At 35.7% G+C, this 16,864-nt stretch overlaps 1 protein-coding gene across 1 annotated transcript in view; it reads right to left on the reverse strand.

The window, feature by feature from the left end:
- The window catches only part of DHX8 (DEAH-box helicase 8), a 30,631-nt gene that overhangs the window by 11,656 nt on the left and 2,111 nt on the right, over window positions 1-16,864 (reverse strand). The window contains exons 2-14 of the mRNA XM_026679834.2: window positions 13,677-13,762; window positions 13,208-13,280; window positions 12,443-12,525; window positions 11,118-11,227; window positions 10,048-10,347; window positions 9,406-9,550; window positions 8,169-8,369; window positions 7,160-7,247; window positions 6,655-6,752; window positions 6,052-6,199; window positions 2,523-2,704; window positions 1,344-1,538; window positions 32-217 (exon numbers count right to left, since the gene is read on the reverse strand). Coding sequence (XP_026535619.1) covers window positions 32-217; window positions 1,344-1,538; window positions 2,523-2,704; window positions 6,052-6,199; window positions 6,655-6,752; window positions 7,160-7,247; window positions 8,169-8,369; window positions 9,406-9,550; window positions 10,048-10,347; window positions 11,118-11,227; window positions 12,443-12,525; window positions 13,208-13,280; window positions 13,677-13,762 — 1,895 coding nt within the window. The remainder of the gene's footprint in view (window positions 1-31; window positions 218-1,343; window positions 1,539-2,522; window positions 2,705-6,051; window positions 6,200-6,654; window positions 6,753-7,159; window positions 7,248-8,168; window positions 8,370-9,405; window positions 9,551-10,047; window positions 10,348-11,117; window positions 11,228-12,442; window positions 12,526-13,207; window positions 13,281-13,676; window positions 13,763-16,864) is intronic.

Here is a 16,864-nt window from a genome sequence, read left to right on the forward strand (position 1 = left end):
GCATTGTGAATGATTTTGAAAGAGTTCATACCTTTTTCAGGAGACCAAAGAGTACATCAGTATGTATAGTGCGTTCATGGGCTTCATCCAACATTATGATTGCATACTGTGTCAGATCCGGATCAATGAGGCATTCACGAAGCAGCATTCCATCTGTCATGTATTTGATCACAGTCTCAGGACTAGTGCAATCCTCAAATCGGATAGTATAACCAACCTTCAAAAAATACAGCAAATGGGTATCAGTGATGAACGCCTTCACTCTTAGAGAGTGATACTAAGGTCAATTTGTTTGGAGGCAGGAGTTACAAACAGAACAAGGACAGTACATCTAGAATTTGAGATTTTGTTATGGGCAAGACTTAGTTATGGACCCACTTATTAAAATGGTTGAAGTTGCCTATTACAACTTGGCTGCTCTAATGAGCATGGCCAATTATTATAACACTCACTATAAAGCAACCTACACCTCTAACCCCACAGGATAGCAGCAAGGCAGAAAGATCAAGACTAGAATTCCAAGAACATAAAAATTCAGTAGTTTTATTGTGAAAAAACTAAAAAGCCATTTTGGAAGAATTCCAGCAACTGCTATGTATCATATGCCAGCCTATTTCTTTCAGGATTCTTTATATCTGTTTTTTATTTGGTAATGGATACAGACCTACTTCTGATCATGAGAACGAGTTCTCACATGGAATACTCTTTGCTACTCAAGTTTATTTTTTTTCCTGAATAGGTGGGATTACTCTATATTTTCGGATTAGAGGCATATCTTATTTTCTAACGACATGCTTTATCAATTTATATAAATTTCACAATTTAAAAGCCATATCACATAACTTCAGAAAGTTTTGAAACAATATTGAAATATTGAAACAAATAAGGTTCACAGTCTTTAAATTTTGGGAAATGTCAGATGGTAATTTTCACAAAATAAGACATTCGTGTTTTGCGTACCTAATTGAAATAAATTATGTAAACTAACATATTCAAAATAAGCAAGTTGTAGAAAACAAAACATACATTTCCTTGAAATTAACCAAATGAAGATTTTTTTATTCTGCATGATTCTCAAAACAGCAGGTACTAACAAATGGAGAAGAAATCTCTGAGAAAGAAAAATGATTACTGCGTACAAGACCAGATCTAAATTTTAAGGAGTAAACTCCTATGTGCAAAGTTCAAGGGGAAGGTTTTGTCATTGCTTATTTAGAGTGAGTGATGTAGCTTCTATAAATTTGTTGAAAACAGTTAAATACAGCTGCTGCTTTAAAGTCTTGTCATATTCCTTCTTTTTTCAGTACATTGCAGAATTCACAAAACAGCGGAATGCATCTTACCTCTTGTCCTAGACAACAACCAAATTCCTCTGAAACCCTCTTAGCAACAGACATGGCAGCTACTCGACGAGGCTGAGTGCAACCAATCTTCCCACGGGTGGTGTAGCCAGCTTCAGCAAGGTACTGTGTGATCTGTGTAGTTTTCCCAGAGCCAGTCTCACCAATGACGATTAGAATCTGGTTATCATGGACTGCCTGAAAAAAGTAGGGGGAAGCATTGAAATAGTCTCATTTAAAAGAGAGTGGGTGTTCAGGAAGAATTTTAAAACCAAATCAACAGTCACCACAATGCAGAAAATGAACAAGTAGAAGTGTGAGTGTGTCAGATTAAAACGAGGAATTTGTTTATTAATCTTGCAGATTCAAAATCTTGTTTCAAATCTTGGATCTAACTATTAGAGAGAAGAGGGGAGGAGAAATATATTAACAACACTGAAAAATACAACACTTTTAAGCAAATCTGGGTAGAATTTTCAGTGATCAAGTCCCCTGTACAATAGTTAGAAGTTTTAAATTACCTTAACCACAGGATAAGAAACCCTGAAGGTTTTCAACTGTGAATGAAATACAAGTTCCATCATTTCTACACCATTAAAAATGCTGATTACAGCACCTGGGAATTATATATGTATATGTGTGTGTGTGTGTGTGCGTTTGTGCCTTTTGTGAAATACTTTTCATTACTTTCTTACTGAGACCTATTTAGTCTTCAGATGTCACCATGAATATCTGATAAAAAGCAGAAAAAATAGTTAACAGATAAAAAGTCAAGTTTTCTTTGAGTGAAGGTACATTCTGGTGATATCATAGATACATCAGTGCAATTGTCCTGAAAACAATACATAGCTTTTTAAATTTCCCTTCTGTTTATTTCTAAAACAAAATTCCCTAGTGTATAGCCCTGTTTCTCTGTAATGATTTTCCATTCATGTAATAGTGAGGCATGACCCTGCTAGCTTCTCAATCCAAATGTCAGCCAGGTGTTACCATATGCTAAGTGCATTTTGGTTAAATGAAAACAACATATTAAATAATTACATCAAAAATTCCTATTTCAGGACATCTTAATTCAAAGAATAAGTAAAATTCAATGTATGTGCAGATTAAACGACTAAGCAAGAGATTGGATTTAATGATCCTTATTATGATTCAAGTCAACTGCTTTTCTTAAAGGTTTACTTGGATGAGTTGATCTTTCAGACGAAAAATTGGGAGACTTTCTCGCTGTTCAATTATTGACAGTTGCGTCTTTTTGCCGTAAGAAGCCTTGTTGCCTCCAAAAGCATGCTTCTTCCATTCAGGTATGTCATTGGGCATCATGCCAATACCTCGCATGTTAGCTGCAATTTGTCTTCCATCCACTGGGAAGGAAGGAAGAAAAATGATGAATCTGAGATAAATTTATATTACAACATAAAACTGACAGGATGAACTAGAAAAGGATAATCACTGAAGGAAGGGACAAGAGTCATCATATCAAGAACAAACAGAACTATACTAAGAAGATTTCTATTATATGTTGGTTTGCTTCATTTGCTCTGTTCTGAATATCCATTGCGCAGATGGAATTCTAAATTGTATATGAACAACAACAGAATGAGAGACAATCCTGAATTTAAGATAATCTCTAATCTAAAATACCAAAGGATCACAATGAAAAATCCATGCAATACCCAGTCTTACAAATGAACCTCTGTTGAAGCAAATACTGAGATTCCTTTCTACTCAATATATGTGATTGATATATATATATATATATTTGTTTTCTTAAGTTTTTGCAGGTATTCATATGTATGGTATTCAGCTTTGTTTGGATATTTTCCAAAGTCATTATAGTTGTGCTTTTAAAGTTGTAGCAACATTTTGGCAGAATCTCATCTGCCATCATCAGGCTTTGAAGCCTGATAATGGCAGATGAGATTCTGCCAAAATGTTGCTACAACTAAAGCACAACTATGTGGCGTGAGAAAAATACCGAACAAAGCTGAATCTACTCATACATACACATGTGTGTGTGTGTGTGTGTGTGTGTGCATTACATATATATATATATCAATGTATGCACATACATTTGCCAGAAGCAAAATAATTTCAAAAAAGGGAAGTACTGGAAAAGAAATTGTATTACTTATTAACACCAATTAAAATAATTAATTGGTAGTTGTTTATTTCGGTAAAATAATAAAGCATTTAGAGTCTGACTCTGATCTTGAATCTGATGATATTGCTCCAGCTGAGCCTATGCTTCAGAACTGTCAGCCTCAGGAATCACTAAATCAGAATTCAATTGAAGCTGGTAAGTCACCGGCATTTCCTGTTCAGCTACAGCAATCAGATGCTGAGGTACAATCTCCCAGGTTTAGAGTATACAGAGGACAAAAGAACAATGTTCCTCAATGAAACTTCTTGCAAAATGAAGGGCAAGGCATGAGTGATTGCAGCTAGCTGGCTGCAGACAGATTTCAGTTATGTGCTTGCAGTCCTTGTTGGAGATAACCATTTGGCTGGATAACCATCCAGCTCCTGAATTGCGTTCCTGCTTCTTGTTTGTGACTCTTGATCTTTGGATTAACTGACGACCTGACTTGGCATCCTGGGACTCTTGATTAGGACTACAGGTAGTATTCAACTTATGACTGTAATCAGTGGTGGGATTCAATTTTTTTTACTGCTGGTTCTGTGGGTGTGGCTTGGTGGGTGTGGCAGGGGAAGGATACTGTAAATCTCCAGTCAGAGGTGGTATTTGCCGGTTCTTCGAACTGCTCAAAATTTCCATTACTGGTTCTCCAGTACTGGTCAGAACCTGCTGAACACTACCTCTGACTGTAATGGCATTTCTGTCATGAATCATGACATTTTTAAATTAAAGCCCCCATATGACTGACCTAATTTTACAACTTTTTTTTTTGCAGCGGTTGTTAAGTAAATGCTACAGTCATTAAATGAATCTATGTATTCCTGAGGGCACTTTTTTTTTAAAACTGGGAACAGAAGGCCAGTTTCCAGTAAAAAGTATTCTACATTGTGTCACATCCCTGCAGAATACTGCAGTTAACTATAAAGGTGAGCTGGTTGCTAAGCATCTGAAATACAGTCATGTGGGGAGGAGCAGCTATTGAAATGTCAGAACTAGGTTATAAGTACCGTTGGGGGAGTTGTAATAACTTTGAACAGGTGCTAAACAACTGGTTATTAAGCTAGAACTACCTCTATATTGTTGCTTCTTGGACTGCCTTAGACTATCTTCTGACAAGCATTCTTTACTAGGCATTTGAATCACATTCCTGTCTGCCGTTATCTGCCTAAAGTGCAAAATTCCTGCTTTCAAAATATTGTTTCTATGTGTGTTTGTCAGAAATCTTGAAACAGAGTATCCATTAAAAGTAACTGACTCTCCATGTGCCCATTATTAACCAGTGGTTAAAATGCAGAAATATAATGTATTTCTTCCTATCCCTCCATCATATCCGTCCATCAGAAAAGAGGAAGAAAGTATGATGCAAATGGAATAATTTGAAGGAATAGCTGCACTAGAAAGATAAAAGAAAGCAGTGCTGACAAAACTGGATACTGATATTACAAGGGAAGCTGAAGAGGAAAGGGAAGTGTGTAAAGAAAGGTTTATGTATTACAAAAAGGTTATCTTCGCTAGCTGAGCACCTTTCCCAATGATGTCTCTTCAAAGGCAGCTAAGCTTGCCGTTTACATCTCCATTCATTCCCATAGCCATGCTGTATTTTTTTCAGCAAATATAAGAGCCTCTCCTTTCCTTGCTCAAAAATAATTATGGGAGGGGGGACACTATGTTCTTCTCATTTCGCTAATATTTGAATGGAATGGTAGAGGATGATGAATGAGCAATACTATTCTCTCTATTTTACCTTCCAAGGTCGGTAAAAGAGGACCCAGATTGTTGGGGACAATATGCTGACTCTGTAAACTTCTTAGAAAGGGCTGTTAAGCACTATGAAGTGATATATACGTCTAAGTACTATTGCTATACGCATAAGGAGAGACTTCCCTGAACAATAGTTAGGACAGAGAGAAGGCATACCCAAACCTGACACTTTTGTTTCCTAGAATGGTCAAACCCAGCCAGTAAGATACTCTGTATTTTGATAGATATCATATTAAGAAAAGTAGTGAATAAAGATGCTATTTCGGTTCAATTTATAAGCATCTCCATTCCAAGAGTTCAACATTACAACCAATTAACAAGTGTTTGTGGCTCTTGGATATGTTCAATCAGGTGCTAGAAAAACATCTGCAGGAATGTTATAATTTATATTTCTGAACTGAGCATGGAGCCAGACATGATAATCTAAATGATTCTTTCTATCTATATGATACTAGGAATCTAATAGAGAAAATAGGAAAAGCAATCTTTAATAATAAGGAATGAGAAACTAGTCATGACCCACCCACATACTAATTATAAACAACCACACAAGCTTAATTCAATCTAACAAAATTGATACGACTTTTAAACTTCTTTATATTGTGTTGCTGTATTCTGAGATTCTATTTCATAGTAGACTAATAGAGGGGGAAAATACTGGGCAATTTTCCAAACTAGAAACAACTTTTTTGTCAAGTAGATTTTCTACATTTTGTGTGTATTTTGATTTGAAATAAATATGAGTGTTAGATGGTTTCAAATAAATTGCTTGTAGAAGACAAATAATATCAAAAAAAGGTTTGCAATTACCATCTGGAAGGGGATCCACCCAGTGTTTGTTGAGCCCCATGGGAATAGAATCCATTTCTGCTTCCCGCTGGGCTTGCTTCAGTTCCCGCCTCTCTTTAGCAAGTGCACTTTGCATCATGGCTGCTTGAGACAGGGAGCCGTCAGGATTCTGGAATCAACACGAAAATGTTGTCTTATTTCTTGCTTCAGATTTACTGAATCTGATCCTGACTGATTCTCAACCATCATACACAATTTTAACAGTAAAGAAAACGAAGCTTGAATACGGAGTCAGAAAACATAATTAATGTTAATTTGTTTTTAATTTGTTTAATTAATGTTAATTAATGTTTTGTTATAATGTAATGTTATTATTAACACAAATAATAAAAAGAGATGGACTGCTGAGATTCCTGGTAGATAAGGGAAAGATGATACTTGCTTTGCACATGTATATGGAAGGATATGATGGGAAAGAGGATTAATTTGCTTTCAGTGCCCTTCATTGTTCTACTGCACTTTGGATACCAAAAGCATTTTAACTTTTCACAAACCCCTCTGAATCCAGCATTCAAGCACACTTCTTCATTTCTATGGAGAGACCCAAGAACAGTATTTTTTTACCTTCACAATTTTAATGGGGCTCATGTCCATGCTCTGCTTTGTATGACCTCGCAGAAATGGTGGTTCCTCTTCTACCAATTCAATTTCCAAATCCTCATCTAGAATAACAAATTAAATTCAGCTCCAATTTTAATTTAAAGCTTCTTAATTATGCAAACCAATTCCTCCACTCTTTCTTTACCAAACATACAAAGCTAACTATGAAACATTTGTGGTACAGCATTATTTTCTATTGCTGAACAGCCCCTCCGTAACTTTATTTCAATACAAACCGCAGTTCTGGACTCTGAATTGCTGGAGATACAAAGATTGTGAAAGAAACAATCTCTCTTCCTTAATGCGAAAGTATCTTAGGCAATTATCGGAACTGACAGCAATTTGCTGAAAGGAATCCGAATTAGCATTCCCACATTCAACACAAATGAGGAGCAAAAAAAGGTAACTACTGTGTGAAATACACAGATGCATCATATCTAGACCATTACTAGATCTATCATAGTTTTACCTTCCTCATCATCAACCTTTGGCAAGATTCCAGTTTCTTCATCAAAGTCAGGAAACTCCTCCTTGGAAAGCACGTTAGCAGCAATCATCTGGGAGTGAGGCAAATGGTTATATGTATCCTCAAAGACACAACGAAGAGGTACAACTTTTTCTAAACACAGCTTTTGTGAAAAAGGTAACCCGCTTTTCCTTTTGACACAGAATCTCTTGTAGAACTGCTAAGAAGCATATAACTATAATGAGGCTAACATGTTCAGAGCAAGGCACCTCCCTTTACCAATTTGAGAAGGGGTCACTTTGGGATTGCTCTGTGTTATTGGCTTCAATGAGTATTTGAAAAATGCAATAAATTATCTTAATGCTGTATAGTAGCAACATAAATCCCAGATTCATGTAGGAAGGACTTTTAATATGAAAAATATCATAGCTGAGGAAGCTACCCAGATTTTGTGATCATCTGTTTAATTTCATTTCAAAGGACTGTGTGGCCTTAAGCAAGACAAAGATCAATTTACATAATAGTAAGGACTTCATCCACTATCCAACTCCCATATTATATAGAGCTTTAAAAATTAAAACCAAAATACTGAATTGTATATCAAAATGTAAAGTATGAAAAATAGAGCTTCAAATAACAAAACTAGCATTTTCACTAATGAGATGTATTCTCTGGGCAGTCTCAAACATAATCTAGTTATCACATTATTTACCAGTCGTGGTTTCCGAATAGCTTTCAATGATCATTTTTATCACATACAGCAATAAACTAGATGGCTTTATTAGAAGATGGAAAACAATGGCAAAGCTTAATGATCAGCTGACAGTCTAGAGAAGAATCGCAAGATACTAAGTTGGCCATTGGTTCATATTGGAATAGCTAATATCCAGTTTGCTGAGAAAATGACTGAAAAGCCTGCTTTGGTATCAACAGAAGGAAATACAAATGGGTATTTAAAAGAAACTGAACTATAGAATAACATCAAAGCATATTTCATAATGAAAATTATTACCTGCTTAATTTCCCATTTTTCTGGATCTGAAATACGAGTGAGACGTTTTCGTTCTAATGTGTCATCTTCTACTTCAGGAGCACTGACTAAAGATAAGTGAGTGGGCCTGTCTGGATTTCTCATGGCTGTCTCTTCAGACTCTCCAATGAGGTTGCGACGTCTATTTGGGTTCAAATCTTCTCCTGTCTCTTGATCTACATCCTAATATAGACATGGGAGACAGTTCCATAGTATAATAAGAATTTACTTTTGTATAAGGACAGTGAGAGTTTAGTTTGCTAATTAATTTGCAACAAGGCATATTCCCAGATGACCAATTTACAACATGTCCAATAGTGACTGCAACAGCATCACATAACAGAAAGTAGCAGGAGCTATATAATTGTTGATAATCTTAGGCCTGTTAACTCGCATAGTGCTTCGGAATAGCCTCAGTACACTTTTTTCATTTTTTCTTTCAAATATTCAAGAAAAGTTATTAATAAAATAGAATTAATAATATAGCAAGAGAGGGAGATAAAGAGCTTGACAATCAGTCTTTTTGAAATAATATCTGGGGTAACTGATGAATATGAGGGTTTTTTTCTGAATCTTAAAATGCTAAGAAATATACTTAAAATTCTTTAAACAACTCACTTGTTAACAGGAAATAGTCCAACTTTTTGCATCAAAATTCCTAATATCTACCTTAGTGATATTGTTTTTTAAAAACTCAAGATTCAAAGCCATCCACAACACATTCTGAAACTAACAGTACTTCAAGAGTTTTTGAAATTACTTATGCATCCTGACCAACCGGTGAAATCAAGAACATGTTAAATAAATATACTGCCATTAGCAATTTTAAACAATTCAAATTCCTTTTACAATAACTCAAATGTTTTTTTAAATAGCTTGATAAATAAGCTGAACTAAAGTACTAATGCCACTACTCAGCCATTATTTTCAAAAAGGATCAGAAAGCTACACTTTCATTTTTCAAGTTGTGATTAATGCAGCACATAAATCTGTCATAAATAGCAAGAAATACAAAAGAGCTCTGGCTAAAAATCAAGTTAAGTTTCTGATGTCAAAATGTCATTGCAGTCATACAATATTTTCTAATTGTACTCATGGTAGTTTGTATTTTACTCAATCATTTACATTCCACTGAGAAACGGAAATCAAAATAGTACATCTTAAAGTCAGCAGAATAAAAGTCAAATTATCTAATAGACAATAGAGGGGTCTGACTTACTTTCATGCTAAGGCTAGTTTTTGAGCCAGTGAAGGAGAGCACTTTGACCTTGACCCGTTGGCCCTTGCTTACTACATCAGCTACATTAGCAACTCTTCCTTCCCTACGTAATTCTGAGATGTGGACCAATCCTTCCCAGCGTTTCCTAAAGGAAATAAGATACAGGAAGAGGAGCAAGAATAACTCAGTGCTTTCTTCTAATACCAAAAACACAAAATATTTTAGAAACGTTAGTTCTTCCTGCACAAAATTCATAAAGTTTGTTATAGAAATATTATTAGCTGAAATATTTGATTTATATTCTTAATCTTAAAAAAGCTTGCTTAAAAATTAATCCTTACCATTTACAACAAACAACTCACTCCTACATAACTTTCCTGACTACTGGCTAATGATTTCAGTTAAAATGTAAGGCAATTTTATAAAAACTGGCAAGCAAGCCTTAAAAAAATAACATAAAATCTTTCTTCATGAATTAATATATACAATATAAATGAAATCATAAAAATTCAAATAGTTTGTAGCAATGGCCACACCACACTAAATACACTAAAAGGGCATTGCCCAACTTATAATACTTTTTTAATTGTATCAACTCTCAGGATAGAGATAGCAGGATAGGAAAACGATGACATCATATACCTGAGTCCTTCAAGCTGAACAAAACACCCAAACTGCATGATGCTGGTAACTTTGCCGTTGTAGATGTCACCAATGGAAGGCTCTTCAGGTGGAGGGCGATCCACATGCTTATCCCTCCATCTTTCACTGCTTTTCTCTCCAGCTCTCTCTCTCTCTTTGTGGTCCCAGCTAGGACTTCTGCTCCTGGAGCGGTATCTGGATTTACCCTTATGTCGTTCCCGTGTCCGGGAGCGGGAGGATGATTTTCGTTTCCGCTTTCGATCTCTGCTACGACTGCGACTCCTATGCTTTTTCTTGGCTCTGTCAACAAAATATATTGAAATTATGTCCATTTCTATTTAGATGCCAGTCACTACAGTACAACTTAAAGATGTTTGTATGGACCCAATAGTTATTACTGTTTAGATTATTATTTGTAATGCACAATGGAAACTTTTTAAAAATTCTTCTACAGTGTTATTTGCTCTTATGTTTTTTTGTTGTTGTTCAGATATATTTATAACAGTTACAACTTTATAATACTTTGAATAGAGAGAGAAAGCAAGCAAAAAACAGCTTCTTCTTTCAGATATTAGACATTAGTGAGCAAGAGATCAGGTACAATTTGATTCTATTGCAATAGAAAGTGTGTGTGTGTTTTTTCAACTCAATTCTTAATGGCTATTGACTGGAAAAATCCCTGTGGTTTTCCTGGCAAGATTTTAGAAGTGATTTGCCACTGCTTCCTTTTTAGGATCGAGAAAGAATGACTGGCGCAAGATTACTCTGTTGGTTTTGTACTTAACATGGGACTAGAAGTTGGTCTCCTGGTTTCCAGCCTCTTAACTACCACACCAAACTGGCTCTTGATGTAAAGTTACTAAGAGAATATCGAGAGCTGTTTAAGAACACAGAAATAAAACCCAAATATTGCATTACATCTTTACAACAGACCACATCCTTATTTTGCCTAATCTATTTGCAATTCTTTGCAAAGATGCTTCACCTAATAAAAAATATTAAACTAGATAATCTATAATTTTTAAGGTGAAAAAATTCTTTCTCAGAGAAATAAGACAAAAGGAACTTACTGATTCTCATTATTCCGGTGTTTTTCCTGCCTACTCGCAGATGGCATTAAAGCTTCTAGCTCTTGGAGAGCATCAGCAGCCACTTTTACATCATCTTCATCCAGCATTGTCTATTCAAGAAGAAGAAAAAGTCCTTAGGGCAGTAAGATATTCCCTCAGCAATTCAAACCTATGTGATGGCAGTTGCCATGTGGCCTTGGGAAACAAATATTTGAAATTTTTGTTTTAGGGCACAGCTATGTGACAAAATGTAAACAAATTTGATTTTCAGAAATGCAATGAGTCCTCAATTGAGTAATATCAGTGTGAATAAACACAATCTGGTACAAACAATACTGAGAAAATGGAGTAGATAGTAGTCAAATCAAGTTGCAATTTACTGTTCTAAATCAACAACATGATAAATCTGCCTACAACTTTCAATTATCTTTTTATTTTTTTCTTAAATATGTTATGTATACTATTTAGTTGTTATATCTTGAAATTCTCCCAAGCATTCTGGTAAAAGGCTAGATAATCACCTATATCTGATTGTTTCACAGGATCCAACAGGATGAGCAGGCTTTGGGTCTCTTCTATGAAACAATACCATCAAGCAGGACCCAGAAAGTGTAGTTTAACTGTCATAATGTCTGACCTCTAGAAAATCAAATCATCCAAGATTTAGATAGCCCCAACCCTGCTGGCTTTTGTAAGGCTTTGAAAACCATGCAGATGATTGAAAAATACCCAATGTTACTGGGAGTCAGGCAGCATATAAATAGATTATTAATAAAAAATATGTTTTCAGCTACATTTTAGCCTCAGTGGCCGTAGGGATTGCAGGGGTTTTGTGCTTTATATATTTATTATTTTGTTTTGTGTTTTTAATCCTGTGTCAAGCAGTACAGAATCAAATGTGCAAGTTGGACAACCATATAACTATATAAGGATAACTATATATTCCAATAGTAACTAAGTAAGTAAACAAACAAACTAAATTTCCAAGTAGCTCTTTGAATAGACATTAGAAATTAGCAAGACATATATTCAAACCAAACCACCACCACCCCAAAGAGAGAAAGTGATTATATAGCAGATCTCCATCAATTTAGGACAGCAGACATTTTTCTATTGTTTTAGGGGAGTGCATTTTTTATTCATCATGAAAATGATGGACTGCTGTAACTGCCACTGCTAAGTGGCTCAGTTATGTGATTTTCCAACTTATGACATGTCACTTAACAACAGAATTCCTGGTCTCAATTACTATCAGTAAGTAAATATTTCCAACTTCTTTTACCCTCAATGTATTTGTCAGCAAAGAAGGAAACTCGCACACCTACCCTCACCATGGGATTATCTGGCCGACACAAGGCTGGAAACAAGTCCTTCAGCTTATCTTTTTCTGTTTTTGGTTTAATAATATCTAATATGATAGCAAAACAACAACAAACCAATATGTAAATTTAAACATATTTTTCTTACGTCACAACAAACATTTCTACTTTTTAAAACTCTTTGAAAAATATGAAAAATGATATTTATGAGATAAAGTGTATACCCAACTATTCACATAATTTGAAACAGTCTCCAGAGAGACTTGTAATCTAGTCACTCTCTATTAAGAATAAGCAACTCAAAAACATCCACTTTCCTACTAAAATGTGGTGATATTTTTTTGGTCAAGTTCACAAAGAGGAAAATTGTATTTCCATGTATATATCCTGGATATGTTGGACCATAACCTCTGGAAAGGCAAGCGCTTAATTTTTGAAGGCATCTTTCACTTGAAGAGGCTACCTTCATTTTTAACAAGATCAAATGCTTGAGATATCAAGGAACCATTCATTGAAAGTCTGCAAGTAATGGAAGTAATCCAGGGTCTTTTGCAAGACTAAGTAATATGAGAACAACAATCCTAGAAAAATTGATGAAGCTACTCTATAATCTGTTTTGGCCTCTAAACATACAGGACAGGTTTGTCTGCCTCAAAATATTAATGACTTAAAACCAATTTTTAATTTTTATTGCAACTTTCTTTTCTCAGGTAAACCATGTTTGTAAGAATCCATATTTCTTACAATTGATGAATGGCAAAAAATATTAACCTTTGCTAGTGGAAGCTTTTGCAGGAGGCCGCATTGTCTGTATAAGACGGAGCAGATTGCTGACGAGGGAGTCCTAAAATGGTAAATAACAAAAAAGAAAACAAAATTTCTAGAAGCTGCAAAACATTTTAATAAAAGTTAATAGTAACAAAGCCAACATCCCTCCCAACAGCAGTACTGTACTGTATTTTTCTGGGTTGATGACACTTTGACTTTTGAATGGCTTAATACAGACCCACTTAAGAAAGTTAGTTTACACAAAATGTTTACTTTGAATACTGTTAATATGAATATTTTTATTATATATTGAATTATTTTCTTTTCATGGAATATTAGAGGTTACAATTTGGCAATATGTCTGGAGCTTGTATTCAAGTATTTGGGAGAGTCAGGTGTGTACCTGGAGCCTCAGATTATATATTTCTGATATACCACATGATATCTTCAAAAGATTTTAACAATTCCTTACTGTGAACTCAGCACCATTCTTCACCAGAGCTGTTTTGAAAGTATCAAAGTTTGTATTTCTCTCTGCAAGATTGATCACAAATTCGGCTGTGAACAGAAAAATTAAGATTAAAAATTAAATTCTTATGCTGAAATTATTTAGATATTCAATTCTACTTTATTCATTTAATTTTATGGCTGCCCACTGTGACCAATAATCAATTGAAAACAACAAGGAAATAATTTAAAAACCAGTTAAACATTATCTTTAGCATGATTCCTAATCCACACGAGTATTTCCGTTAAAATAAACCCACCAGTATCTTAGCCCAGGTCTTCAATGTCTTAGAAAAGGCTGGCAAGATTGGGAGCATGCTGTTCCATAGAACGTGCACCATTATAGAGAAGGCACACTTTCTGAGTACCATTACATGATGCTGTTTGGTAGAAGGGACTTGTAGAGGGGATAGGAAGAAATAACTAGAGACAGTGGCACAAATAACCTGGTTCTGTGCTATGCGTAGCTTAATAAATGATAACCAGAATCTTGAATAGCATAGCATGATCAACAATACTGCAAGCTACCAAGAGAACAAGGAGGACCAGAATGCACTTATCACCACATTAGGTGAAACCTGGCTCAATAGCAGTAACCTTGAGGGGGATTTTGGAGTCCTAGTACAATCAAAATATGAGCTAGAAGTGTGCAACAGCCAAAAAAGCCAAGGCAATTCTAGGTTGTATTAACAGGGGCATTGAATCAAGATCACGTAAAGTATTTGTATGGCTTTATAAAGTCTTAGTAAGACCAAACTTAGAATACTGCATCTAATTTTTGTCACCGTATTATAAAAAAGATGTTGAGATTCTGGAAAGAGTGCAGAAAAGAGCAACAGAGATGATTAGGAACTGGAGGCTAAAAAATTAAGAACAACGTTGCAGTAATTGGGTATGTCTAGTTTAGTGATAATAAAGACCAGCAGTGACATGATAGCAGAATTCCAATATTTTAGGGACTTGCCACAAAGAAGAGGGGATCAACCTACTTTCCCATGTACCTGAAGGCAGGACACGAAGCAATGGATGGAAACTAATCAAGGAGAGTTCCAACCTACAACTAAGGAGAAATTTCCTAACAGTAGAACAACCAACCAGTGGAATGCCTTCAGAATTTGTGCGTGCTCCATTCACTGAATGCTTTTAAGGAGACTGGCAGCCATTTTCCTAAAATGGTATACATCTCCTGCTTGAGCAGGGGATTAGACCAAGGTCTCTTCGATATTCTTATTTCTCTCTCCAGAGATGTTCAAGTGCAATTAATATCTCACTATGCCCAGGTCCTGAACCCCAATGAAAGGGGATTAGATAATCAGCTTCTTCCAGAGTTATTTGAAGCCCCAGCCTGACCACTTTTTCTACAACCTTTACCAAGAATGGAGGGCAAGGGCAAGAATTCTCCAATAGCACTTGATCCAGTTACAGTTTCCTGAGGCCGGGATGAACTATCTCCTTAATTGTTGGTGGCACTAACAACTCATTCAAGAATGAAATCACCAATACATGGATATAACTATATGTTTCATGGGAGGCTTTACCATTCAGGAAGGACATGGATGTAAAATGTTGGTGGCCACCCTCACAGATTTGTGGGTGTTATTCACTTCCTTGGGACTAAAAACTTAATAGAATAAAATAATTCCCCCACAAGGAATTTGTCTCTGGTGTATGAGCTCTCAGAATACATACAAACAACAAAGTGACAAATCATAAAATAAAACAATAGTGATAAGACACTAGAGATCAATAGGAGATGGTAATAGGAAAGATGACAATGATAATAACAATATAGTCCTATTAGGGTAAATATCCTTAAGGTATAAGACAGGGAATTAGGTGTTTAGCAGAGGGGGAAAAGCTGTCTTTGTGTCTAGTTTTGGCATACAATGCCTTACATCTTGAGTGGAGGAGTTGAAACAGTTTATGTCCAAGGATGTGAAGGTCTGTCGATATTTTCTCTGCCCTTTCTGGCTTGTGCTGTATACAGGTCCTCAATGGAAATCAGGCTAGTTGTAATTGGTTTTTCTACAGTCCTAATAATTCATCGAAGTTTGTACCTGTACTGTTTGATTGTTGTGCCAAACCAGACAATTATAATAGTACAAATGACAGCGTCAATAATTCCTCTGTAGAACTGTATCAGGAGCTCCTTAGACAGCCTAAGCTTTCTGAGTTGACACAGGAAAAACATTCTTCGTTGTGCCTTTTTAATAATTCTAGTGTAAGGTGTCCATCTCAAATCCTTATTATAGAACCCAGATTATAGAACCCAATATAAAATCACTTCTGGTGATTATAGAGAATGAGGTGCAAGGTCTATTTCACAGACAAAAGCCAGAAAAAGCACCAGACAAGATAACTCCTTCTTGCTTAAAAGCTTGTGCTGACCAACTGGCCCCCATCTTCTCCCACATCTTTAATAACTAGAGATGTGCTATGTTCCTTCTTGCTTCAAATGCTCTACTATCATACCAGTGCCGAAGAAACCTAATCATCAAGGAATTGAATGATTTCAGACCAGTTGCTCTAACATCTGTAGTTATGAAGACCTGTTAAGGGCTAGTGCTGGCCCACCTGAAAACCATCAAAGATCCGCTGTTAAGACAGTTTGCAATTTGCCTACTGAGCAAATAGATGTTAATATAACTCTGTACTATCTTACAACATCTTGAATCTCCAAAAGACCTATGAAAGGGTCCTCTTTGTAGACTTCAGCTCAGCGTTCAATACCTTCATTCCAGATATTCTTCTAACTAAACCAAACCAGTTAGCATTACCTGAACACACTTGTAAATGGATCATAAGCTTCCTAACAGGTGAAGCTAGGCAAAACCACATCAGATACCTGTACAATTAGCACAGGAGCCTCCCAGGGCTGTATGCTCTCTCCACTTCTCTCTCTATACCAATGACTGCATCTCAAAAGATCCCTCTGTTAAAGTACTGAAGTTTGCAGATGGTACAACAGTGATTGGTCTCATTCGAGACAACAATGAATCTGCATACAGACAGGAGGTTGAATAACTAGCCTTGTGGTGCAACCAGAACAATCTTGAACTAAATACACTTAAACCTTAGAAATGGTGGTAAATTTTAGGAGAAACCTTCCTATACTACCACCTCTTACAATACTAGACAACACAGTATCAACAG

This window comes from Notechis scutatus, chromosome Z (assembly GCF_049901735.1).
Source record: "Notechis scutatus isolate UNSWTSFEM ecotype Mainland chromosome Z, rNotScu1.2, whole genome shotgun sequence".
NCBI classification, from domain to species: Eukaryota; Metazoa; Chordata; class Lepidosauria; order Squamata; family Elapidae; genus Notechis; species Notechis scutatus.